This window comes from Oncorhynchus tshawytscha, linkage group LG23 (assembly GCF_018296145.1).
Source record: "Oncorhynchus tshawytscha isolate Ot180627B linkage group LG23, Otsh_v2.0, whole genome shotgun sequence".
NCBI classification, from domain to species: Eukaryota; Metazoa; Chordata; class Actinopteri; order Salmoniformes; family Salmonidae; genus Oncorhynchus; species Oncorhynchus tshawytscha.
The window spans coordinates 22,681,892-22,708,460 of NC_056451.1; the positions used below are offsets into that span (position 1 = coordinate 22,681,892).

At 44.1% G+C, this 26,569-nt stretch overlaps 2 protein-coding genes across 3 annotated transcripts; one reads left to right on the top strand and one right to left on the bottom strand.

Annotated features, from left to right (window-relative positions):
• Nucleotides 1-1,676: 1,676 nt before the first annotated feature.
• Nucleotides 1,677-3,232, bottom strand: LOC112235294 (apolipoprotein A-IV-like). Of its 2 annotated transcripts, none has more exons than XM_024403718.2 (4): nucleotides 3,181-3,232; nucleotides 3,021-3,076; nucleotides 2,643-2,793; nucleotides 1,677-2,526 (listed from the first exon to the last, which is right to left on the bottom strand). In XM_024403718.2, the coding sequence occupies exons 2-4, from the start codon at nucleotides 3,058-3,060 to the stop codon at nucleotides 1,950-1,952; spliced, it is 768 nt and encodes a 255-aa protein (XP_024259486.1). In that variant the 5' UTR covers nucleotides 3,061-3,076; nucleotides 3,181-3,232; the 3' UTR covers nucleotides 1,677-1,949. The 2 variants fall into 2 exon arrangements, with proteins under 2 accessions (XP_024259486.1, XP_024259487.1); XM_024403719.2 differs by having other exon boundaries at nucleotides 3,156-3,203.
• A 3,416-nt stretch (nucleotides 3,233-6,648) lies between these two features.
• LOC112235284 (apolipoprotein A-IV) lies at nucleotides 6,649-8,216 on the top strand. Its single transcript, XM_024403705.2, has 4 exons — nucleotides 6,649-6,706; nucleotides 6,805-6,858; nucleotides 7,060-7,210; nucleotides 7,365-8,216. Exons 2-4 carry the CDS (start codon nucleotides 6,819-6,821, stop codon nucleotides 7,939-7,941), a joined length of 768 nt encoding a protein of 255 aa, XP_024259473.1. The 5' UTR covers nucleotides 6,649-6,706; nucleotides 6,805-6,818; the 3' UTR covers nucleotides 7,942-8,216.
• Nucleotides 8,217-26,569: the final 18,353 nt, after the last annotated feature.

The window sequence follows — 26,569 nt, forward strand, 5'->3', positions numbered from 1 at the left end:
TTAATTTATACATTGTGCCCCTGGCCTCAGAGGGGGGAAGTTCAATATGTAGCTACAGTAGATGTTTTAATTCAAAAAAATGTTTTTAACCTTAATTTAACTAGTCAAGTCAGTTAAGAACAAATTCTTATTTACAATGACGGCCTACCCCGGCCAAACCCGGATGACACTGGGCCAATTGTGCACCGCCCTATTGGACTCCCAGTCACAGCCGGATGTGATACAGCCTGGAATCGAACTAGGGACTGTCGTGACATCTCACATTGAGATGAAGTGCCTTAGGCCACTGCGCCACTCAGGAGATGACAGCTGCACCACACAAGACATGTAGTAGGCTAATGTTAACTAACTGGCTAATTGTTGCCCATGAAAGGAAGCTAGGCTAGCGAGCAAGCATTTTAGCCCAGTAGCCTAGGACAACAAAAACTAAAAGCGTGTACTGTATGACAGTCGTAGACTGTTTCATCAACATGAAAGAGATGAGGATGACATTGGTGTTTCTCTTCATGTAGGGTGTCAACATGTTTCTCCACACCTTCAACACACACGCACTTTTTCCACACCTTCCACACACACGCACACACACACGCACACGCACACACACACACACACACACACACACACACACACACACACACACACACACACACACACACACACACACACACACACACACACACACACACACACAAATCAGTACCATGGACAGCCACATGATATTTAGCTTACGTTGATTGAACTAAATTGTTTTCGGTATCTTTTAGTTGTAACTATATTAGATTAAGCATAGGTGATTTGATGATGTTGAAGTTGGAAATGGTGCTGGAATAGTGGAGGCTCCTGTTTTCTTTCGGACCTGCAGTAACTCTCCTGTGTTCTAAATCAGTAGTTGTTCAGTAGTTTGAAAATGTCCGAAATATTAACTTCATTGACCATGCTGTAGGTCATGCAACTGTTTGTTTAAGGTAATATGCTTTGTGGACTTGGCATATGTTGCTCTCCGGTTTTGTGATGAAACAAAGGTGTGGTTGAATTTATTCTGCCACTGTGTGTTCTATTGTCTCGGCCTTGGGGCTATATTGTATATCACAGTGTCAAGGCATATGAACTCACGGGATATAGAGCAAACAACATTTTCACAACACATAGGTTGTAATTATGGCTCCCACTTTGAAGACAAACACTGCAGGCTATAATCCTTATAGCTTTAACTCTCCCTTTGAGTAAGATATTTAGCTACTTTAATGAGAAGAAATGTACTTACTATGACAGAGATATGTGGTTGTCCCACCTAGCTATCTTAAGATGAATGCACTGATTGTAGTCGCTCTGGATAAGAGCATCTGCTAAATGACTAAAAGGTAAATGTAATCTTTAAACATCTTCAAGATTTGTTTATGCTGTGATACACACTTTTTTCTGATGGTATATGAAGCTATAGTTGTACCTCTTTTTAACTAGCAGGGGCATGTGCGTATTTTAAGGAGAGATGACTGGATCAGCGGCACACAGTAGTCCTACATGCAACCAGTCTTATTGGACAATGTGTACTATTTGTATGTCCCAATATGACTTTCCACCTCATACTCTTGTCACCATATTATAATTTGGGGAAGCAGCTTAAATTATTTAAATTAGCATCATAGACACGATACATCAGACACAATACATTTAAATTATGTTTAGTTTTGCTTTTTATTTCTATAAATTAAGAATACAACACCAATATGGCACAGTCACTGACCAACCTTCAGATAACAAACAAACAAAATACAAAGATGTCATTGACTCATCAGAGCCAATTCAGTTCATACAAAATATAGAATGGACCTCATCTGCATTACCAAGTTCATCTTTGTAAACTCTCCCTCATTCTATTGACAACGGTGGCATGTTCTAAGACTTTGAAGGGAGAATACAGTCTTCAAAAGGGCAAGAGTGTTTGTGATTTAGTTGGTGTTGGTGAAGGCCTGGTAGAGGGCTGTAAGCTGGGCCTTCAGGTCCTGGGCGTAGGGGTCCAGCTTGTCCTTCAGGTCCTCAGCATAGGGGGCTAGGCTCTGCTGCACCATCTGAGCTCTGGTGGTCAGCTGGCTCTGGAGGTTCTCGGCCAGGGGGGCCACACTCTTCTGGAAGTCCTGCAGGCGCAGGTCCACTTTTTGCTTCAGCTCATCTGTGTAGGGACCCAGCTGGGACTGCATCTCCTTCACACTCTGCTCCAGACTCCCCTTCAGCTCCTCACTCTTCTGAAGCAGGGTGGCCCTCAGGGCCTCAGAGTCCAGGGACTCTGCATAGGGGGCCAGATCCTGTTTCAGCTGCTCCACTCTCTGCTGGACTTGTGTCTTGATCTCCTCTGCATAGGGCTCCAGTTTCCCCTTGACGCTGCCCAGGTCCTGCTCCAGACGCTCTCTCAGCACCTCAGCCTCCTGGGTAATCTTGGTCATCAGGTCCTTGGCTGCAGGAGGAAGCTGCTCCTGCAGGGAGATGGTGTATTGGCTGGCCACATCAGCACTCTCTGTGATGCGGTCACTGCAGGAGATGAGAGGAGAGGGGGTCAGTTCAGGTCCCCATTCTAGTAATCTGAGCGATTTGACTATAGACATTCCACACATTATAACAACTACATCACAGATCACATAACTTACTTGACATCCTGTCCCAGCTGAGACTTCCTGATCATCTGGACGGTGTCATCTGCCGTTTGCGTTGCCTTGGCAACGTAGTCCCAGAAGGCATCTGTCAGCTGCTCCAGCTGTGGCTTGGGCTCATCAGCGTAGAACAGGTTAGCGTGGCAGCCTGTTGGGGCGTAGCAGAAGAGTTAGTTGTTGTGAAACAACTGGTTAGGCATGGCAGCCTGTTAGGGGCATTAAGGTAACTTGAAAATTATACTCCCTCTGCTATGGTTGTTATTATTGACTATTGACTCAAAATTAATTTGATAGATTGATGGAATGTATTATGTTGCTATACTTCAGCTCTATAAATTTCACTTATAATCTGAAATATTCTTGTATCCCACTCACCAGTGAATACAGCCAGAGCGAGCACCACAAGGACCTTCATGACTCTCAATCAGATTCTGTGAAATAAAGCAACAATCACTTAAAACATTGTAATCCACCAGAAAAAATATATAATGGAATGCTATCAAATAATACCATGAACTTGTAGAATCCAGTTTACCGTCTTTGTGTATGAGTGTGTTGGTGTATCTGAGTCCAGTCTGCAGTGACTAGTTTCAGCCGTGTCCTGACCTGTATATATAGTGAGCAGGACAGTAAGGAACACAAAGTCCAGGAGACAGTGCCTTGCTGTCAGCAGTGCTCCAAATCATAAACCATCAGACCGCAGTGCACCACTCAGCACCTGTCTACCTGACCCAGCCCAGTTCTGTCCTTACAACTCACCCTGGACCTGTCCCAATGAACCCCTGGACCCAGAATGCACAGGAGAGCACTGCGTTATCATCACCTCTGGGTAAAGTGTCACAAACAGAGTTTGGGACATAAAATAGTGGTCAGAGATACTCAGTGAAGACCAATCTCCTGGGACTGCATGCTGATAAACACATCTCCATTCAATCCCCTTGTCTATAGTGTTTCAATGATATGCAGTAGTGATACATGTGCAGCGGGACACTTGTTGCCTTGCAGCTATACAGGTCTGTTACTGTTAGTATCATCTGAGGGTAGATGTGTTGTATTGAGGCTTATGCACTTTTACATACACTAGCCTGTTCCTTTCTCTCAACCATAATGTATCTTGGTCATTATATATGATGCTACAACTCTACAAGGCTGATAGTGAGTATCTGGTTCACACCAGGTCAGTTTCATGGATTTTTCCTTGATGACACAGAAAGTCTCAGATCGAATCAGCCATTCTCTGAGCCAATCACAGCCATTTCTCAGACATAAATAGCACTTTGTCCAGACAACACCTTCCTTCCAAACTTCATGAGATATCACAGTCTGATCAGATATGGTATTGATTTATAGTCCGTTTAAGTTTGATGTCCAGCCAGCTGGCATTGACTCTCAGAATATATTCTATGATATAGTTTTCAGTTTCACTGTGCGGTCATGTGTTCAAGCACTTCCATGTGTCAGTTGTCTGACCAAAGTTCATTTGACCCTGGCCCATACACACTGTGATAGGGTCTAATGTTAGGGGCCACATGGGCCCAGTCCATTCATTAGATGTGATTTCACAATAGCTAGTAGATAATGTATGGTGTCTAGGAACTTATTTGGAATCAATTAAATGTTACAGTAGACTTCCATTTTTCAAAGTAAAGCTCCCCCTTTGTCATACTGTAGTTATTCTGTTTAAATGGATAGTGGGTTCCTGTGCTATACTGGTAGAAGCACGGCTTTCGTCAGCAGAAGAGGTGTCATTGGACCAAAATGCAGCGGGGTACGTGTTCATCTTTATTAGCTCAACTGACTGAACAATGAATACGAAATAACAAAAGAATAGCCGAAACAGTTCTGCAAGGTGCAACCAACACTAAACAGAAAATAACCACCCACAACTAACAGTGGGAAAACAGGCTACTTAAGTATGGTTCTCAATCAGAGACAACGAAAACAGCTGTCCCTGATTGAGAACCATACCCGGCCAAAACATAGAAATACACAACCTAGACATACAAACATAGAATGCCCACCCACATCACACCCTGACCAAACAAAAAATAGAAACATACAAAGCAATCTACGGTCAGGGCGTGACAGGTAGTTTACCTTGTCATAACCTCGCCCCCAGGTTATTGCACAAAGAAATGTCTGGGAACAACATTAACATGTCAAAAAGGTGGATCAGTCTACCCAGAGAATGGCCAGATTGAGAATGTTCCAAGCACTCATTCTACATCACTTGAGTTATTCATGATGTCACATCCTGGTAATCTGGAGCTGTGAAGTCAGGAGTTGAGTTCTAAACCTCATATCTGCCCACTGTGCCTTATTACAAACCATCACAGTGCCACTCTATAGAGAGTAGAATAAGGAGAGGCAGTTGCCTAGAATCTACTATTCCCTATGTAAACGTTCAACACCTCAAATAACCTCTGACCTCAGTGATGACTAAAATGTGTGAAGGTTGACACTGCGCTATAGGTTTGCGTTGGCAGTTGAGGTGACACAACCGTTGGGATGCTACCGTTGATGGCTGAACAAACGCCAGGATGTCTAGAATTTTTTTATTTAAATGTGTTATTTTTTATTCACCTATATTTAACCAGGTAAGCTAGTTGAGAACACCTTTATTTAACCAGGTAAGCTAGTTGAGAACACCTTTATTTAACCAGGTAGGCTAGTTGAGAACACCTTTATTTAACCAGAACACCTTTATTTAAAGCTAGTTGAGAAACACCAGGTAGGCTAGTTATTTAACCAGGTAAGCTAGTTGAGAACACCTTTATTTAACCAGGTAAGCTAGTTGAGAACACCTTTATTTAACCAGGTAAGCTAGTTGAGAACACCTTTATTTAACCAGGTAGGCTAGTTGAGAACACCTTTATTTAACCAGGTAGGCTAGTTGAGAACAAGTTCTCATTTACAACTGCGACCTGTCCCAGATAAAGCAAAGCAGTGCAACACAAACAACAACACATGGAATAAACAAGCGTACAGTCAATAACACAATAGAAAGAAAAAAAAGTTTATATACAGTGTGTGCAAATGGCGTGAGGAGGTAAGGCAATAAATAGGCCATAGTAGCGAAGTAATTACAATTTAGCAGATTAACACTGGAGTGATAATTGAGCAGATGATTATGATATATACAGAGAAAATAGTCGGAATTGAACCCTGTGGTACACCCATAGAATGAAATCATGTCCTTGTCGAAAAGCACTAAATTGAAAAGTCAAATGTACTAACGCCAGAATCCATAGAATCTAGTTAGTATTATATGTGGTTGTGGTCTCATTGCTTGACCTGATTAGAAAGTGTCTTTGGTGTGGACATGTTTAAGGTTGCCGGCCGTCAGCAGTGAAATACCTTTACCCATTAGTATTACCATAAGCAGGGGCGCATCTTTGGTTTTAGAAGTGGGAGAGCCATATTTTGGGAAATTATTTATATATTTTTTATCCAGTTGGATAAACACTCCAAACAGACTACCCAACTGCTCGGAGACGTCCGCATAGTCCTAAAGCACGCAGTTGCCTCGTTATGTATCACATTCCAATGATAAAACTTTGGGCGACAAAAATGCAGTTGCATCTCTGACTGTAAGTTTTTTCTAGAATGAGGCTTTCAGTAGAAGGGTCAAGGTCCATGCACAGTTGTCTAATTAGAATATAACCAATAAAACGGACCATGGTGGTGGTGGGGGAGATTCCCAAAATAAACATCTTGAAGTTCAATCAAAGCCAGGTTAATCAAGTCTGGTCTGTCTATGTTCAGTCTGTCAGGCTCAGAGAATGAATATGAACATAACAAAATAATGTATTGTCATTGTGATTTGTGTGTGCGTGTGCATGTGTGTGTGTATGTGCATGTCGATATAGTAAGCGAACAGTCATGTGATGACAGCCAGCAAGGAGTTGTAGTAGAAGCAGGAAGAGAGGTGACATGGCAGTGACTCCTGGACTTTGGGCTTTCAGCTACAGCTCTGGTTTCGACTATATATACAGCATGGCACTGGCCTGATAGACACACAGACAGACTGAATACACAGAGATACACCAGGAAAAAAACAGGTGAGGCCAATTCTGAGATTCAAAACAAGGTGTTGGGAAAATGTGATTTTAAGGTTCTAAAATTCAAATGTAATTGATTAATGATGTTTCTGTTTCAGTGAGAAACGCAAATATGAAGGTGTCTGTGGTGCTTGCAATTGCTATACTCTCTGGTAAGTAACATCTAATGTTACCACAACCATAACTACTCTGTAAAAAAAAAATTTTAACCTTTGAATGCAACAAGATTATTAGAATGATTATTATTTTAAACTTAGTCGAATTCAAGCTCCTTGAACAGTGTAAGGTCATAAAGTAGGTTAGGTTAAACGACCAATTTCACAGGAACTAACTCTACTTCTACGCTCCAACAGGTTGCCATGCTAACCTGTTCTATGCTGATGAGCCCAAGCCACAGTTGGAGCAGCTGACAGATGCCTTCTGGGACTATGTCGCCAAGGCAACAAAAACTGCCGACGACACCGTCCAGATGATCAGGAAGTCTCAGCTGGGACAGGATGTCAAGTAAGTAATTTGACCTGTGATCTAGTTGTCATAGCATGTTTGTAATGTCTGTAGTGGAAGCCCTCTCAGAGTACTAGTCACCCGAGTGGTGCAGCGGTCTAAGGCACTGCATTGCAGAATCCTGACTTGACCAGACCCCTCTCCTCTCCTGCAGTGACCGTATCACAGAGAGCGCTGATGTGGCCAGCCAATACGCAGTCTCCCTGCAGGAGCAGCTTCCTCCTGCAGCCAAGGACCTGATGACCAAGATTACCCAGGAGGCTGAGGTGCTGAGAGAGCGTCTGGAGCAGGACCTGGGCAGCGTCAAGGGGAAACTGGAGCCCTACGCAGAGGAGATCAAGACACAAGTCCAGCAGAGAGTGGAGCAGCTGAAACAGGATCTGGCCCCCTATGCAGAGTCCCTGGACTCTGAGGCCCTGAGGGCCACCCTGCTTCAGAAGAGTGAGGAGCTGAAGGGGAGTCTGGAGCAGAGTGTGAAGGAGATGCAGTCCCAGCTGGGTCCCTACACAGATGAGCTGAAGCAGAAAGTGGACCTGCGCCTGCAGGACTTCCAGAAGAGTGTGGCCCCCCTGGCCGAGAACCTCCAGAGCCAGCTGACCACCAGAGCTCAGATGGTGCAGCAGAGCCTAGCCCCCTATGCTGAGGACCTGAAGGACAAGCTGGACCCCTACGCCCAGGACCTGAAGGCCCAGCTTACAGCCCTCTACCAGGCCTTCACCAACACCAACTAAATGGCCCAAACCAACACCACTCCTTGATCCTCTGAAACGTTTTGAGTGATTCTGTCATACCCTGAACTGCACTGTAAAACATGGAAATTAAACTGGGCATATGCCCAGAACATCATATTTATTATTATTTAGTGCAGGGTGAGAAATATTAACCAAACATTCACACTCAAATATTTATGTGTTTGTTTTTACCTTGTTAAATGTTGAATAATGTCAACCTTTTATAATTTCATTAATTTTTTAAGAAAAATAAAGCTATTGCAGTTATGAACATATGCAAGATTGTTCCCTCATTCATTTAAATGTTAATAGTCAATTATATTATATTCCCTTTAAGTTCATTACACTCAAATTACACATGCAATTTGTCACTCAAGGACACAGGAAAAGTCAAAACTATGTCTGTCCCTGTCTCTTCCCAGTCTCTGAGTGTCTCTCTCTGTGTGTCTCTATGTGTGTCTCTATGTGTGTCTCTATGTGTGTCTCTATGTGTGTCTCTCTGTGTTTCTCTCTCTCGGTGTGTCTCTAAGTGTCTCTCTCTGTGTGTCTCTCTCTCTCTCTGTGTGTCTCTGTGTGTCTCTCTCTCTCGACTCCCTCTCTGTGTCTCTTTCGCTCTATGTCTCTCTCTGTGTGTGTGTGTGTGTGTGTGTCTCTCTCTCTCTCTCTCTCTCTCTCTCTCTGTGTGTCTCACTGGGTGTGTCTCTCTCTGTGTGTGTCACTCTCTCTCTTTTAGCAACACAAATAATTGTGTTGAGTGTGTGAAATCAAATCAAAGTTTATTTGTCACGTGTGCTGAATACAACAGGTGTAGACCTTACAGTGAAATGCTTACTTACAGGCTCTAACCAATAGTGCAAAAAAGGTATTAGGTGAACAATAGGTAAGTAAAGATATAAAACCACAGTAAAAAGACAGGCTATATACAGTAGCGAGGCTATAAAAGTAGCGAGTCCGGGTAGCCATTTGATTACCTGTTCAAGAGTCTTATGGCTTGGGGTTAAAAACTTTTGAGAAGCCTTTCTGTCCTAGACTTGGCACTCCGGTACTGCTTGCCATGTGGTAGTAGAGAGAACAGTCTATGACTGGGGTGGCTGGGGTCTTTGACAATTTTTAGGGCCTTCCTCTGACATCGCCTGGTGTAGAGGTCCTGGGTGGCAGGCAGCTTAGCCCCAGTGATGTACTGGGCCGTACGCACTACGCTCTGTAGTGTCTTGCGGTCAGAGGCCGAGCAATTGCCGTACCAGGCAGTGATGCAACCAATTGGAGAATGCTCTCAATGTAGCAGCTGTAAAACTTTTTGAGGATCTCAGGACCCATGTCAAATCCTTTTAGTTTCCTGAGGGGGAATAGGCTTTGTCATGCCCTCTTCACGACTGTCTTGGTGTGTTTGGACCATTCTAGTTTGTTGTTGATATGGACACCAAGGAACTTGAAGCTCTCAACATGCTCCACTACAGCCTTGTCGATGAGAATGGGGACATGCTCGGTCCTCCTTTTCCTGTAGTCCACAATCATCTCCTTAGTCTTGATTATGTTGAGGTATAGGTTGTTATTCTGGCACCACCTGGCCAGGTCTCTGACCTTCTCCCAATAGGCTATCTCGTCGTTGTCGGTGATCAGGCCTACCACTGTTGTGTCGTCTGCAAACTTAATGATGGTGTTGGAGTAGTGCCTTGCCATGCAGTCGTGGGTGAACAGGGTGTACAGGAGGGGACTGAGCACGCACCCCTGGGGAGCTCCAGGTTGAAGATCAGCGTGGCAGATGTATTGCTACCTACCCTCACCACCTGGGGGCGGCTTGTCAGGAAGTCCAGGATCCAGCTGCAGAGGGAGGTGTTTAGTCCCAGGATCCTTAGCTTAGTGATGAGCTTTGAGGGTACTATGGTGTTGAACGCTGAGCTGTAGTCAATGAATAGCATTCTCAAATAAGTGTTCCTTTTGTCCATGTGGGAAAGGGCAGTGTGGAGTGCAATAGAGATGACATAATCTGTGGATCTGTTTGGGATCTGTTTGGGCGGTATGCAAATTGGAGTGGGTCTAGGGTTTCTGGGATGAAGGTGTTGATGTGAGCCATTATCAACCTTTCAAAGCACTTAATGGCAACGGACATGAGTGGCTACGGGTGTGCAGTCATTTAGGCAGGTTGCCTTTGTGTTCTTGGGCACAGGGACTATGGGCAGCTCGCGGCTGTGCTTCCCTTTGTAGTCTGTAATAGTTTTCAAGCCCTGCCACATAAGACGAGTGTCGGAGCCGGTGTAGTATGATTCAATCTTAGCCCTGTATTGACGCTTTGCCTGTTTGATGATTTGTTGCACGGTATAGCAGGATTTCTTGTAAGCTTCCGGGCTAGAGTCCCACACCTTGAAAGCGACAGCTCTACCCTGTAGCTCAGTGTGAATGTTGCCTGTAATCCATGGCTTCTGGTTGGGGTATGTACGTACAGTCACTGTGGGGACGACGTCCTCGATGCACTTATTGATAAAGCCAGTGACTGATGTGGTGTACTCCTCAATGCCATCAGAAAAAAACAGTCCTGTAGTTCAGCATCTGCTTCATCTGACCACTTTTTATAGACCGAGTCACTGGTGCTTCCTGCTTTAATTTTAGCTTGTAAGCAGGAATCAGGAGGATAGAGTTGTGGTCGGATTTACCAAATGGAGGGCGAGGGAGAGCTTTGTATGTGTCTCTGTGTGTGGAGTACAGGTGATCTATATATTTTTTTCCCTGTGGTTGCACATTTAACATGTTGATAGAAATTTGGTAGAACTAATTTAAGTTCCCTGCATTAAAGTCTCTGGCCACTAGGAGCGCCGCCTCTGGGTGAGTGGTTTCCTGTTTGCTTATTTCCTTATACAGCTGACTGAGTGCGGTCTTAGTGCCAGAATCTGTCGGTGGTGGTAAATAAACAGCCATGAAAAGTATAGCTGAAAACTCTTTAGGCAAGTAGTGTGGCCTGCAATTTATCACAATATAGAGACTTCATGCACCAGCTGTTGTTTACAAATATGCACAGACCGCCCCCCTCGTCTTACCGGAGTGTGCTGTTCTATCTTGCCGGTGCAGCGTATATCCCGCTAGCTGAATATAATATTCACGTCTTCATTCAGCCACGATTCCGTGAAACATAGGATATTACAGTTTTTGATGTCCCGTTGGTAGGATATTCGTGATCGTACCTCGTCTAGTTTATTGTCCAATGATTGCACGTTGGCGAGTAGTATTGATGGCAACGGCAGCTTTCCCACACGCCTTTTCCGGGTCCTGGCCAGGCATCCGGCTCTTTGTCCTCTGTATCTGCATCGTTTCCTCTCACGGGAATGTTGGCCCTATCGGGTGTTTGGAGAATGTCCTGTGCGTCTTGCTTATCCGAGGTGAGTGATTGCTGTCCTGATATCCAGAAGCTCTTTTTTTGCCATAAGACATGGTTGCAGAAACATTATGTACAAAATAAGTTACAAATAATGTGAAAAAAACACATAATAGCACAATTAGCGCCCGTAAACCTGCTGCCATTCCTTCCGGCGCAATTTTTGCATTGCTTAAATAGAGACTGTTATTTCCTGGGCCTCCTAAGTCCAGACATTTGTATCTCTAGCTCCTGTGTCAGGAGTTGTAATGGCATGTGACATTCATACCCAGAAAACATGACTCCCATGTGGGTATATGGTGGGCAAAATGGGCAAGGGCTAGCCCACACCAGCCCAACAGGGGCTAGCCCACACCAGCCCAACAGGGGCTAGCCCACACCAGCCCAACAGGGGCTAGCCCACACCAGCCCAACAGGGGCTAGCCCACACCAGCCCAACAGGGGCTAGCCCTCACCAGCCCAACAGGGGCTAGCCCACACCAGCCCAACACAGGCTAGCCCACACCAGCCCAACAGGGGCTAGCCCACACCAGCCCAACAGGGGTCATCTCACACCAGCCCAACAGGGGCTAGCCCTCACCAGCCCAACAGGGGCTAGCCCTCACCAGCCCAACACAGGCTAGCCCACACCAGCCCAACAGGGGTCATCCCACACCAAGCCCAGCAAGGGCTAGCCCACACCAGCCCAACAGGGGTCATCCCACACCAAGCCCAGCATGGGCTAGCCCACACCAGCCCAACAGGGGCTAGCCCACACCAGCCCAACAGGGGCCATCCCACACCAGCCCAACAGGGGCTAGCCCACACCAGCCCAACACAGGCTAGCTCACACCAAGCCCAACAGGGGCTAGCCCACACCAGCCCAACAGGGGCTAGCCCACACCAGCCCAACAGAGGCTAGCCCACACCAGCCCAACAGGAGCTAGCCCACACCAGCCCAACAGGTGTCATCCCACACCAAGCCCAGCAAGGGCTAGCCCACACCAGCCCAACAGGGGCCATCCCACACCAAGCCCAGCACGGGCTAGCCCTCACCAAGCCCAGCACAGGCTAGCCCTCACCAAGCCCAGCACAGGCTAGCCCTCACCAAGCCCAGCACAGGCTAGCCCTCACCAAGCCCAGCACAGGCTAGCCCTCACCAAGCCCAGCACAGGCTAGCCCTCACCAAGCCCAGTACAGGCTAGCCCTCACCAAGCCCAGCACAGGCTAGCCCTCACCAAGCCCAGCACAGGCTAGCCCTCACCAAGCCCAGCACAGGCTAGCCCACACCAGCCCAACAGGGGCCATCCCACACCAAGCCCAGCAAGGGCTAGCCCACGCCAGCCCAACAGGGGCCATCCCACACCAAGCCCAGCAAGGGCTAGCCCTCACCAAGCCCAGCACAGGCTAGCCCTCACCAAGCCCAGCACAGGCTAGCCCTCACCAAGCCCAGCACAGGCTAGCCCTCATCAAGCCCAGCACAGGCTAGCCCTCGCCAAGCCCAGCACAGGCTAGCCCTCGCCAAGCCCAGCACAGGCTAGCCCTCGCCAAGCCCAGCACAGGCTAGCCCTCATCAATCCCAGCACAGGCTAGCCCTCACCAAGCCCAGATAAAGGTGGAGGCTCATTAAAATATTTGGGGGCGTGGTTTGCACACAATGTTTTTTGTGCAACCGTTACTGTGCATGTAGTTCCAGTTGAAGTGTTCTGTTGTGTTGATGCCGATTTATTTTAGATCTTCTATTTGAAGTATTTTTTAAAACACTTAAATATGTGCATGTGACATGACAAATGTAACAGTTTCTCTTGTAGAACATGATGTATGATAGTAACAACAATGTATCATGTTTCCTAAATAGGCTTATAAAATATGCAATTCATGCATTGAATTAAATTGATATAATGAAATAAGTAAATAGATTCCTATTAAATGCTAAAGGCATTTCATGCCATGTGGGCATGTTTGCTGGGAGAATATGGGTTTACTTCAGGCCAAGTGAGGGCTGCCCGCACCAGAATGATGACGAATGCCTTGGGCGCCAACGTGGAGACGATGAGCGAAGGCACATCAGCCAATGTTTGCAGACTACTTGGGGCCAATATTTTAGCCAATGTGAGCAGCCTACATGGGGACAATATTTTAGCCAATGTGGGCAGCCTACGTTGGGACAATATTTTAGCCAATGTGAGCAGCCTACATGGGGACAATATTTTAGCCAATGTGAGCAGCCTACATGGGGACAATATTTTAGCCAGTGTGGGCAGCCTACGTTGGGACAATATTTTAGCCAATGTGAGCAGCCTACATGGGGACAATATTTTAGCCAGTGTGGGCAGCCTACATGGGGACAATATTTTAGCCAATGTGAGCAGCCTACATGGGGACAATATTTTAGCCAGTGTGGGCAGCCTACATGGGGACAATATTTTAGCCAATGCAGCCTACATGGGGCCTACATGGGGACACATGGGGACAATATTTTGCCAGTGTGGGCAGCCTACATGGGGACAATATTTTAGCCAATGTGAGCAGCCTACATGGGGACAATATTTTAGCCAGTGTGGGCAGCCTACATGGGGACAATATTTTTTAGCCACGTTGGGACAATATTTTGTGGGCAGCCTACATGGGGACAATATTTTTTTGAGCAGCCATGGGGTGTGGGCAGCCTACATGGGGACAATATTTTAGCCAGTGTGGGCAGCCTACATGGGGACAATATTTTAGCCAGTGTGGGCAGCCTACATGGGGACAATATTTTAGCCAGTGTGGGCAGCCTACATGGGGACAATATTTTAGCCAATGTGAGCAGCCTACATGGGGACAATATTTTAGCCAGTGTGGGCAGCCTACATGGGGACAATGTTTTAGCCAATGTGAGCAGCCTACATGAGGACAATATTTTAGCCAGTGTGAGCAGCCTACATGGGGACAATATTTTAGCCAATGTGAGCAGCCTACATGGGGACAATGTTTTAGCCAGTGTGAGCAGCCTACATGGGGACAATATTTTAGCCAATGTGAGCAGCCTACATGGGGACAATGTTTTAGCCAATGTGAGCAGCCTACATGGGGACAATGTTTTAGCCAGTGTGAGCAGCCTACATGGGGACAATATTTTAGCCAGTGTGAGCAGCCTACATGGGGACAATATTTTAGCCAGTGTGGGCACCCTACACAGGGCCAATATTTTAGCCAATGTGAGCAGCCTACATGGGGACAATATTTTAGCCAATGTGAGCAGCCTACATGGGGACAATATTTTAGCCAGTGTGGGCAGCCTACACAGGGCCAATATTTTAGCCAATGTGGGCATGTTTGGGGCGACAGGTAGCCTAGTGGTTAGTGTTGGACTAGTAACTGAAAGGTTGCAAGATCGAATCCCTGAGCTGACAAGGTAAAAATCTGTCGTTCTGCCCCTGAACAAGGCAGTTAACCCACTGTTCCTAGGCTGTCATTGAAAATAAGAATTTGTTCTTAATTGACTTGCCTAGTTAAATAAATAAAACATTTAAAAGTTTGCTGGGTAAAATGTTCAGAGTTCCACTTTGGAATGTGCTACAGACAGGTGTGTATTACTCCTCCCTCTGGCTGGGTCCCCACTGTGTATGAGTGTCTGTCTGAGGGCGCGCACACACACACACACACACACACACACACACACACACACACACACACACACACACACACACACACACACACACGTGTCACACCTCCATGTTCACGTCCCCTCCTCCATCCAGCGTGGAGGGGCAGAGTCCACTAACAACAGGACATGTGGGCTTCCCAGTCTTTCCCCCGATACTGAGAAACAACTCACTCAAACATCAAGCGGACAGTACACAAACACACTGTGGAGGGACAAACAGACGTGAGAGGGGGACATGTGGAAGAGAAATCACAGCAGTGAAAATTATGAGTCATAGCAGGTTCAGACAGTCTGCTAATATGAAGCCATCTTAGACAAACCTGCTTAGTGCCTGTCTTCATTTTTTGTAATCTATTTTTTTAAACTATCCAATTTCTTTGCTAAGCAAAGAGGCAACATTTCCTTGAATATATGTCCACATGATCTCTGACAAGTCAAAGCTTCCTGATTCAGGACGAGGGTCTGGCAGGGAAACAAATGCTGATTTCAGATGACACCCTCTCAGATGGCACCGAGGGGGGGGGGGATCTGTCTGTTCACACACGCCCATCACACAGGAGAACACACCACCACAGAGCCAAAAGGCATCGTTAAACCCTGATCAAATGGCCTTCCTCATCCCAACAGAGGAGCGTAGTTAAGAGTAATATACAGTATCTCCCTCATCTCATTGACTGTCTATTGAGGAAGACATGATTTTTATATTTTATTTTATTTCACCTTTATTTAACCAGGAAGGCTAGTTGAGAACAAGTTCTCATTTGCAACTGCGACCTGGCCAAGATAAAGCGTAGCAGTGTGATCTGACAACACAGAGTTACACATGGAGTAAACAATTAACAATGATGGTCTATTGAACCATATGATGGGAACTGAGAAGACATCGAGAGGTAGTCAATCAGTGGAAAGACACAGGACGGGAGTCTCTTTGAACAAGCTGCGTCTTGCAGCTTATCCCACTATGTTGGTGACGCACAGAATGAGATTGGACATTGTTTTGATGCAGATAAGAGGTTGTTCCAGAAGGAATGGCTGTAGTCAGGGATGGTTTGGTTCTGGCATCAGAAGAAGTGGAGATGAGGAGATACTGTGGATAACAAGCACATATAAATGAGTCATTGTAAATATCCAACCCTGCAGGCAGTGTTTCATTGTGTTGTTTTACCCCAGCATGCCCTTTGATATGACTTGGATCAGACCAGATTGTTTGTAATATAAGGGCCCTGTACAACAACATCCACATAGCTGGTGTCTTTTTTAATCCCTCCATTTATATGGGTGCTGTTTGTGATGCATTTCCCTCTTCATAAATGTGTGTGCTAACCAGCTGTTGGGATATGAGGGAAATACCTTTTTTAAAATCTGATTTATCTGATCCCAGGGCTGTCTGGGATTTCCTTCAGAATAATAATAGTGGCAGTGCTAAGAGCAGCAGTAAGTTAGACTTTCCTGCCACCTGGTGTCAAAACTGTGTGTGTGTGTGTGTGTGTGTGTGTGTGTGTGTGTGTGTGTGTGTGTGTGTGTGTGTGTGTGTGTGTGTGTGTGTGTGTGTGTGTGTGTGTGTGTGTGTGTGTGTGAGAGAGAGAATTATAACATGACATTTGTAATGTCTCTATTCCTTTGGAACTTTTGTAAGTGTAATGTTTACTGTTATTTTTGTATTGTTTATTTCACTTTTGTTTATAATCTATTTCACCTGGCCATCCAAATCCGTCGGTTGAAGGTAGAGAGATGTTTTGTTGTTGTTGCATGGGCTGCGTCGCAATCTAGCGCATCTGCTGATATTCTTCTTCTGCATCTGCGGTGAAAGGTGGCAGAGCTAGAGTGGTGTTTGTCAACCATGAGACTTCCCCAAAATAGGTATTCTCACAAAAACGTCTGTAGTGTCCGAACGGTTTGGCCTACGAAGTATTCTGACCCCTCTATTGAAAGACGAGACTCTCACTATTGTGTTCTTGACATGTCTGAAGTCGGTACAGCCTCTTCTGCGAACTTCTGTCTGTAGCGTCCGAACGGTTTGGGCTACACACTAATATGACCACTCGGTGGACAGCTGAGACTCTCATGAACACTCTCACGAATAGTCGGAATGTCCCCAGTACCAGTTAAAGAAACAAATGGAAGGGAAAGGGGGATACCTCGTCAGCTGTCCAACTGAAAATATTCAACTGAAATGTGTCTTCCGCATTTCACCCAACCCTTCTGAATCAGAGAAGTATACAGTACCGGTCAACAGTTTTAGAACACCTACTCATTCAAGGGTTTTTCTTTATTTGTACTATTTTCTACATTGTAGAAAGAGGCTCAATTTGGTTGAGGTCTGGGGACTGACCAGGCCACTCAAGTAAACTGAACTCGCTGTCATGTTCTAGGCAATGTTTTTCCACTCCTCAATTGTCCAGTGTTGGTGATGGTTTGCCCACTGGAGCTGCTGCTTCTTGTTTTTAGCTGATAGGAGTGGAACCTGGTGTGGTCATCTGTTGCAATAGTCCATCCATGACAAGGATCAACGAGTTCTGTATTCCGAGATGCCGTTCTGCACACCACTTTTGTACTGCACCCTTATTTGTCCGTTTATGGCCCGCCTGTTAGCTTGTACAACTCTTGCCATTCTCCTTCAACCTCTCATTAACGAGCTGTTTTCGCAACATTCTCGGTAAACCCTAGGCAGTGTGAAAAACGCCCAGGGGGAGGTCGTCTTTGAGATACTGGATCCAGCACGCCTGTCACCGATGATCATATCACACTCAAAGAAATTTAGGCCACCTGTTTCGTGCATTCTAACGTAACTGAATGCCTCGATGCCTGTCTGCCTACTTTATATACAGTAGCAAGCCACGGCCACATGACTCACTGTTTGTAGGAGCAATCCATTTTCGTGAACGGGGTGCTGTACATAAGAAACGTGCTGATATGTGTATATCCAGTATATACAGTACCAGTCAAAAGTTTGGACACACCTTCTCATTCAAGGGTTTTTGCTCCCCCCCGCCGAACCATCCCGACCTGGACGGGTTGCTAAGGTCAGGCGACCACAAATACCGTCCTTTGTGTAGCCAACCTGCAGGTTACTATGAACCTTGGCATGTGGTGTAAGTGTGTGGTGGGGCCTACTTTTTCTTTGTATGTGTCATGTTGCCGCAAACCTGAGCGTGCCATGGTTATTTAATAATAAAATAGTGGTGTTAGGCAGTGGTCCAGACCCAAATACAGCTTCTAACTTCATGGTGCTTCATCAGATTAGAACTATGCTCTTAGTAAAATGGTTTCAAAAGGGTTCTTCAGCTGTCCCCATAGGAGAACCCTTTTGAGTTCTATGTAGAAGCCTCTGTGGAAAGGGTTCTACATGGAACCAAAAGGGTTATATCTGGAACCAAAAAGGGTTCTTCAAAGCGATCTCCTATGGGGAAAGTGACCTTGACCCTGGAAAGGATATCCAGAGAGAATATATATGCCTGTCTTGTTGTGAGCTTAACTGTCTCACACGTTTTGGCTGGGGTAAGTAAAGGATATCCAGAGAGAATATATATGCCTGTTTTGTTGTGAGCTTAACTGTCTCACACGTTTTGGCTGGGGTAAGTAAAGGATATCCAGAGAGAATATATATGCCTGTTTTGTTGTGAGCTTAACTGTCTCACACGTTTTGGCTGGGGTAAGTAAAGGATACTTTCCACATATTGATTTTATTTTTTAGAAGGCCTACTCTAATTTATGTCTGTAGCTCAATATGTTAAAAGAACTATGTTGAATTTGATAGAATATCATTTATTGTATTGTGAGAAAATTATATGCAAGTTATGCAAAACCGTAAATCTAAAGATAAAATACATTTTTAGAATTATGTTTTTGATCATTTCTTATCTTTAAAAGAAATCTATCATTCTCCCCAGGCTGTTCCCAAGGTCACAGGTAGGTGTGGATATTTTAAATGAAAATTAAATGTACTGGCTACAGTCTTTGGACCTGAGTTCTATTTTTTTTAATGAACATACTTATACTGTAGCAGGTGTTTATGTATATGGTGCTTACCATTAATATTATAGACTTTTTCCTTTTCAAGACATCGAAGATGAGTTGGGCATTGACAAAATAAACAAAGGTAAGGTTGACCTTAAATAAAAACATATGCAAAGTATTAATTATACAGTACATAATGCATGAATAAAACACATATTTGTCACAGTTGTGTTGAAAGAATACAGATTTATAGAAAGTCACGTAATATTTTAATAACATACTACTTATTAACCCATATTGGTTTTCTTCAGATGTATGTTTACGTGAAGGGGACATGATGGAGGTGGGTACAGCAATGGTTTACATTATTTATAGGTTTTAAATGATAAAGTCTACATCTGAAGAACGTGGGTTAACCAAACCGTAGTGTTCCAGAAATATCAGAGGAATGGCATTCTGGGGGATAACAAACGCTGATCTTTCTAATGTGGTCACTGTATTTTCTATTTGCACAGATATGAACACTAAAGGGATCATTCTGCGAGCCTTTGACCAGTTCAGGCTAAAAACATGCATGGACTTCCAGCCCAGAGACTCTGAGATGTACTACCTGACAATTGAGAAACGTACAGGGTAAGACATGTACTGGTGGAACATTTGGTAGATATTTTGCTAATCAACAATTAATTATATTGTATTTGTGTTAACATGTCTATCCCTGGTAGGTGCTCCTCCTATGTAGGGAGAACGTTTCCAAATGGACAGGTTGTTTCCATTGGACAGAACTGTGATATTATCACCATCGTGGAACATGAGCTTCTACATGCTCTGGGCTTCTGGCATGAGCAGTCCAGATATGACAGGGATGAATATGTAACCATTGTCAATGAAAACATCGTAGAAGGTCTGAGTCAATGTTTTTCCCAACTAAACAACAGCTATTTATCATTTGTGTAGTTTTCAGATTATAGCTTTAATGTGGGATTGTTCAGGCATCTACTGCTTCTGATGAACATTAATGATGTGTAGTGAATGAATACTGTACAGTTCTAAGTCCTCATATTAGAGAAAAGGGGGAAATGTCAAATATACAGTTTGAATTAATCCAGTACCACTACCTCTGAATTCAATGTTTCACTACAATTAAAACCATGCTAGCATTTAATAATCTCAGGGATGCTCAAACTATTCTCTACCAGCTGTCCTACCCTTGCTTCTCAAATCAAATCAAACTTTATTAGTCACATGCGCCGAATAAACAGGTGTAGACCTTACAGTGAAATGCTTACTTACGAGCCCCTAACCAAAAGTGCAGTTTCAAAAAATACAGATAAGAATAAGAGAACAAGTAACAAGCAATTAAAGAGCAGCAGTAAAAAAAAATAACAATATATACAGGGGGGTGCTGGTACAGAGTCAATGTGTGGGGGCACCAGTTAGTTGAGGTAGTATGTACATGTAGGTAGAGTTCATTAAAGTGACTACGTATAGATGACAACAGAGAGTGGCCGTGGTGTCGAGAGGGGAAGGGGGGGGCAATGCAAATAATCTGGGTAGCCATTTGGCTAGATGCTCAGGAGTCTTATGGCTTGGAGGTAGAAGCTGTTAAGAAGCCTCTTGGATGTAGACTTGGCGCTCCGGTACCGCTTGCCGTGTGGTAGCAGAGAGAACAGTCTATGACTAGGGTGGCTGGAGTCTTTGACAATTTTTAGGGCCTTCCTCTTACACTGCCTGGTATAGAGGTCCTGGATGGCAGGAAGCTTGGCCCCAGTGATGCACTGGGCCGTTCGCACTGTTGTCCTGGCACCACACTGCCAGGTCTCTGACCTCCTCCCTATATGCCGTCTCGTTGTTGTCAGTGATCAGGCCTACCACTATTGTGGCATCGGCAAATGTAATGATGGTGTTGGAGTCGTGCCTGGCCGTGCAGTCATGAGTGAACAGGGAGTGCAGGAGGGGGCTGAGCACGCACCATTGAGGGGCCCCTGGGTTGAGGATCAGCGTGGCGGATGTGTTGTTACCTACCGTTACCACCTGTGGGCGGCCCGTCATCAGGAAGTCCAGGATCCAGTTGCAGAGGGAGGTGTTTAGTCCCAGGGTCCTTAGCTTAGTGATTAGCTTTGAGGGCACTATGGTGTTGAACGCTGAGCTGTAGTCAATGAATAGCATTCTCACATAGGTGTTCCTTTTGTCCAGGTGTGAAAGGGCAGTGTGGAGTGCAATAGAGATTGTATCAAGTGTGGATCTGTTGTGGCGGTATGCACATTGGAGTGGGTCTGGGGATGTAAACATTGGGAAATGCTTAGCCTAATGGTTGTGTTTTCATATTCTAATGATTGGGACATAGTGGCTTATTATGTCTAAGTGCTTAGCCTTTAACATTATGCTGTTTGTGATTGCTGTCTTTCCATCCAGCAAAGAAAAGGCAGCCTGTGTGAAAAATCATATGAGTTGTAAAAATATATTTCTCTGATTTTCACTCTCAAAATCACAATTTTGTTTTATGGAAAAACAAAAATGTGTTGTGATTATAGAATACAGCATATCTTTGTTTGTAAAAAAAAAATATATATATATTTATGTAAGACTACAGTTTCAGTGGTTTGTTCCAAACATCAGAAACCAAAGACTGTCCAACTACTCATTATTATGTCAACTTTTATTTGAAATGGTTCTGTATCCTTTGTTGTAGGCTCATTGACACCACTCTCCCTCCTCCAACAACGACTGAGGACACAACCACTCTCCCAACAACGACTAAGGACACAACCACTCTTCCAACAACGACTAAGGAAGTCAACAGGTACTCAAACCCCTCCCCCTTTACACATTACTCTAACGTTACCTCATGTCAACATTGTGGCCATAACAGTAGGTAATACATACATAATACATAATACATCATTAAAGTGAATTGTAGCCAAAGAAAACTAACACTATAATCTTTATCTCACCTCTAGCATCCTTGGCTTCTCTCCTGGTTTTGCCTCCTCCTCTGTGGTCATCCTTCTGACTCATCTGCTGCTGTTGACTCACTGATGTGACAGCTCCCATCCTCACCTGGCCTTTGAATATAGGGAGCAGGAGTGAAAGTCTGGTCCTGGTTGTAGGAAGTCGAGTTAGCCTATTCTAAAACCCATAGACGTTTTTTGCATTTACCAATGTAAGGAATCTGTTTAAATTCATCTTGATTTTGTCCACAACTGACAATAGGATGAGTCATCTCATGTACAGATAATTGTGAATGCAATGACAAAATGACACAATTGATCATTGATGGTGGGGGACCTATATAATGACACTTTTTCAAATAATGCTTTTATTACATTTTATATTTTTCTTTCAATGAACAGTCAATGTATTAATTCACTCCACTTCTTCTAGTTATGTTTGACTGTTATGATTGAAAATAATATATATATATATTACTTAGTTATGATCATACCTAATTGTCAATGAAAATAGAAAAAAATATAAAGTAAATGTACCTTCTCAATGAATGCGATCTAATATCTTAATAATTTGAACGTGTTTCTAATAAACTGTCAGTGTGCAGCGGTGAGGATGGAGTCAGGCGCAGGACACAGAACTGAGTAAAATAACGTACTTTACTCGAAAAGAAAACCATAAAATTCCACTCAGGGAAAACACACCATAACACAGCAGTCTAATAACACTCAACAAGGAACAAACATGCACAAAACATATTGGGAACCAGAGGGTTAAATAGGGAAAATAATTGTAACGGAATGGGAACCAGGTGTGTACAATCAAGACAAAAGAAATAGAAAAAGAAACGTAGATCGGTGGCAGCTAGAAAGCAGGTGAGCCGAACACCGCCCGGACAAGGAGAGGCACTAACTTCTGCGGAAGTCGTTACATAAACACTATCTTCTAACATGCCCCTTCCAGTCCCCCAATATACTTCTACATCCTTTATTTTGAAACAAATCTTACCGTGTTTGTTTAAAACGTTACCTAGTAAATGAATATAACCTTTGTGTCACAGTGCCATGTTTACCTTCTACGTGCAAATAACAGTCTGACATGGATGTTGTGACTTTGAATGATTGATTGACTTGTATACATTCTATCAATACAAATCACTCATCCCTCATATCAGCGCAAATATGTGTAACAACAGGAACAAATAGCAACAAACCTTGCATCACCGTAGACAACAACTGACAGTAACTCTGTTTGATGCTCTTGCAGCTGACTGAAATATGTACAGTTGTTTCTGCATGAGTGATGACACTGTTTCTTGCTTGATGATGTGTATCACAAAAGGACAGACTAACCTGATGCGTCTTTGTCTTTTCAGACATTTCCCATCTCTAATGTCTTGCATAACAGTGAGCACTGAGACTTGACGAACTGTCCCCACTCTTTCCTGAACACATCTATTTACAGTCTTATACTGCATGAAGAAAACACTAATCAGGTCATACCAAATATTGCATGTGTCTTAGCTGGAAGGTAAAATGTGACAAATTATCGGCTTACATAAGTATTGGTTTACATAGACTACTGTATATGGTGGTTGGTGGTCCACAAATACTCCTTTCCTCAAGAAGGCTGAACTGGTGTCTTTCATTTTGCTCTTTTGCTTTTTAATGATTTGGAGGTCAGATATAAAGATCTAATATTAATTACCTCATCCGATTTCCACAGTTTAGTGAAACAGTAAAAAAAAACAAAGATTTTAATGAGAAATAAAAATAATCACTAGGGATATTTAGATGAATGAGGTGATCTTTCTAGTTGCGTTGGAGTGCAATTATTACACTGTCTTTTGTTTTGATGAAAATAAAATATGTAAGGGTGAGGGCAATAATGTGAGCCTGCAGCATCTTGACAATGTTTCTTGAGGTCTGGGAACACCGTTAGAATAAGGGAATCCATGTATAGGCTCAACCTTTTCCTCCTCATAACTGTGACTGTGAAGACAGTTTGAGGGAATTCAGAGCTGCTGAAGTTCAGTTGAGGAATCATCGTCCCCATCCAGGTGGATTTTCAGATAAGGTTCCACTGATTAAGTTTGGACCAAAGCATTAGGGCGGCAGGTGGCCTGGCAGTTAGAGCAATGGACCAGTAACTGAAAGGATGCTAGTTCGAAACCCTGAGCTGACAAGGTGAAAAACTATTTCGATGTGCCCTTGAGCAAGGTACTTAACCCTAATTTGTCCAGGGTCGCTGTTGATAATGGCGAACCCTGGCTGTGATCCCACTCTCCCAAGGGTCTCAGGGAGAGTTGGGATATGCAAAAAAACATTGCATATCATCCAATACAGACTTATACGTGATAAATATAAATGATCATTTGTTTAACTGTGCGATACAGTGATTGCATGACTAAGCAGTCAAGAAAACACTATTGTTCGCAGTCAAATTCCTTTGATGGAAAGAAATGACAGATTGTACAGAACTGTATTACTAAATGTTTCTGTTGCAACTTTGTCTAATCAGGCAGCTTGACTGTTACAAGGACAAGGGAGGATGTATACTTCTTGTGGTGAGCTTGGCTGTCTCACAACGTATGTTTCTGGTACGAATATGATTAATTACTACCTACAATTTAAATATCCAATGAGTTAAAATCAATTCCCGCATTAATTTAAACTGGGACATTAGGCCTACATTTCATTATGTTGCACTACTGTTGAGTTTCTTTGTTTGACCATATCTCGTGTTTCAAAACTGTAGCTTAATTCAACCAACAAATCCTAAGTTATCAATGATATAAGAACAGGTTTGTCAATGTTTTCAAACCCAGACATTAATTGTCACGACTTCCGCCGAAGTCGGTTCCTCTCCTTGTTCGGGAGGCGTTCGGCATTGCCGGTCTTCTAGCCATCATCGATCCACTTTTCATTTTCCAATTGTTTTGTCTTATCTTCCCACACACCTGGTTTCAATCCCCTCATTACATGTTGTGTATTTAACCCTCTGTTCCCCCCATGTCCTTGTCCGGAATTGTTTATTGTAAGTGCAGGTGCACGTTATTCTGGTGTGCGACAGGTTTTGTACCCATTTATTGTTTGTTCTGGATGCCGGTGGTTTTATGTATTAAACTGCTCCGTTGTAAACCCAGTTTTTGCTCTCTTGCGCCAGACTTCCCTGCCGCCAGTACGCACCCCTTACATTAATAAACTGTAATGTTTATCTGTGTGTTCAGCCTGAACTAGAAACATTTGCTGAGTTCTCAGATGGCTAAAGAGCCCTTTAAAAAAATCACTTATACTTACAGTATGTTTATATACATTTTATTTGGTTAGTATTTGGTAGTATTTTTCAAGATAGCAAATTGACTTATTACATTCTGCTTCCCCTATGGACACCCCCCTCAACTGACTTTTACTCTTCCCCCACCCCAACGACATTCATCACAGTTGCAGTTGTTAATATGTAGATTATCTATTTGTTTCTTATAATTTTGTTTTTATTTCACTTGGTCCTCACACCTCCTAATGGTCATGCTCCTCTCCATATGGTCATTCCCCCCACACACCCTAATGGTCATGCTCCTCTCCATATGGTCATTCCCCCCACACCTCCTAATGGTCATGCTCCTCTCCATATGGTCATTCCCCCCACACCCCCTAAACAGTCTTTTGTTCTTCCTCCAACCCAATGGACATGTATTTATTCATCACTGACCACCTTTACTCCACACACAGAGACGCATACAAAGCTCTCCCTCGCCCTCCATTTGGCAAGGGAGAATAATTCTATCCTCCTGATTCCTGCTTACAAGCAAAAACTAAAGCAGGAAGCACCAGTGAATCGGTCTATAAGAAAGTGGTCAGAAGAAGCAGATGCTAAGCTACGGGACTGTTTTGCTAGCACAGACTGGAACATATTCTGGGATTCTTCCGATGGCATTGAGGAGTACACCACATCAGTCACTGGCTTCAATAAGTGCATCGATGACGTCGTCCCCACAGTGACGTGGCAGATGTGGCATGGCTTGCAAACTATTACAGACTACAAAGGGAGGCACAGCTTTAAACAGGTCAACATTCACAAAAACGCAGGGCCAGACGGATTAACAGGATGTGTAATCCGAACATGCGCTGACCAACTCAAATGTGTCTTCACTGACATTTTCAACATGTCTCTGGCCGAGTCTGTAATACCAACATGTTTCAAGCAGACCACCACAGTCCCTGTGCCCAAGAACACTAAGATAACCTGCCTAAATGACTACTGACTCATAGCACTCACGTCTGTGAACATGCTTTGAAAGGCTGGTCATGGCTCACATCAACACCATCATCCCAGAAACCCTAGACCGCCTCCAAATTGTATACCGCCCCAACAGATCAATAGATGATGCAATCTCTATTGCACTCCACACTGCCCTTTCCCACTTGGACAAAAGGAACACCTATGTGAGAATGCTATTCATTGACTACAGCTCAGCGTTCAACACCATAGTGCCCGCAAAGCTCATCACTAAGCTAAGGACCCTGTGATTATACACCTTCCTCTGCAACTGGATCCTGGGCTTCCTGACAGGTCGCCCCAGGAGGCAAGGGTAGGCAACAACACATCCACGATGCTGATCCTCAACACAGTGGCTCCACAAGGGTGCGTGCTTAGTCCCCCTTGTACTCCCTGTTCACCCATGACTGTGTCCACATCACTAAGGACCTATCATGGTCCAAGCACAC

Bases quoted from the DNA above. Each gene is read 5' to 3' on its own strand.
- LOC112235294 (XM_024403718.2), bottom strand. From the start codon at position 3,060: ATGAAGGTCCTTGTGGTGCTCGCTCTGGCTGTATTCACTG. The intron at 2,794-3,020 runs GTGAGTGGGATA...ACGCCCCAACAG, and splicing joins CGCTCTGGCTGTATTCACTG to GCTGCCACGCTAACCTGTTC. The intron at 2,527-2,642 runs GTAAGTTATGTG...CATCTCCTGCAG, and splicing joins CAGCTGGGACAGGATGTCAA to TGACCGCATCACAGAGAGTG.
- LOC112235284 (XM_024403705.2), top strand. From the start codon at position 6,819: ATGAAGGTGTCTGTGGTGCTTGCAATTGCTATACTCTCTG. The intron at 6,859-7,059 runs GTAAGTAACATC...ACGCTCCAACAG, and splicing joins TGCAATTGCTATACTCTCTG to GTTGCCATGCTAACCTGTTC. The intron at 7,211-7,364 runs GTAAGTAATTTG...CCTCTCCTGCAG, and splicing joins CAGCTGGGACAGGATGTCAA to TGACCGTATCACAGAGAGCG.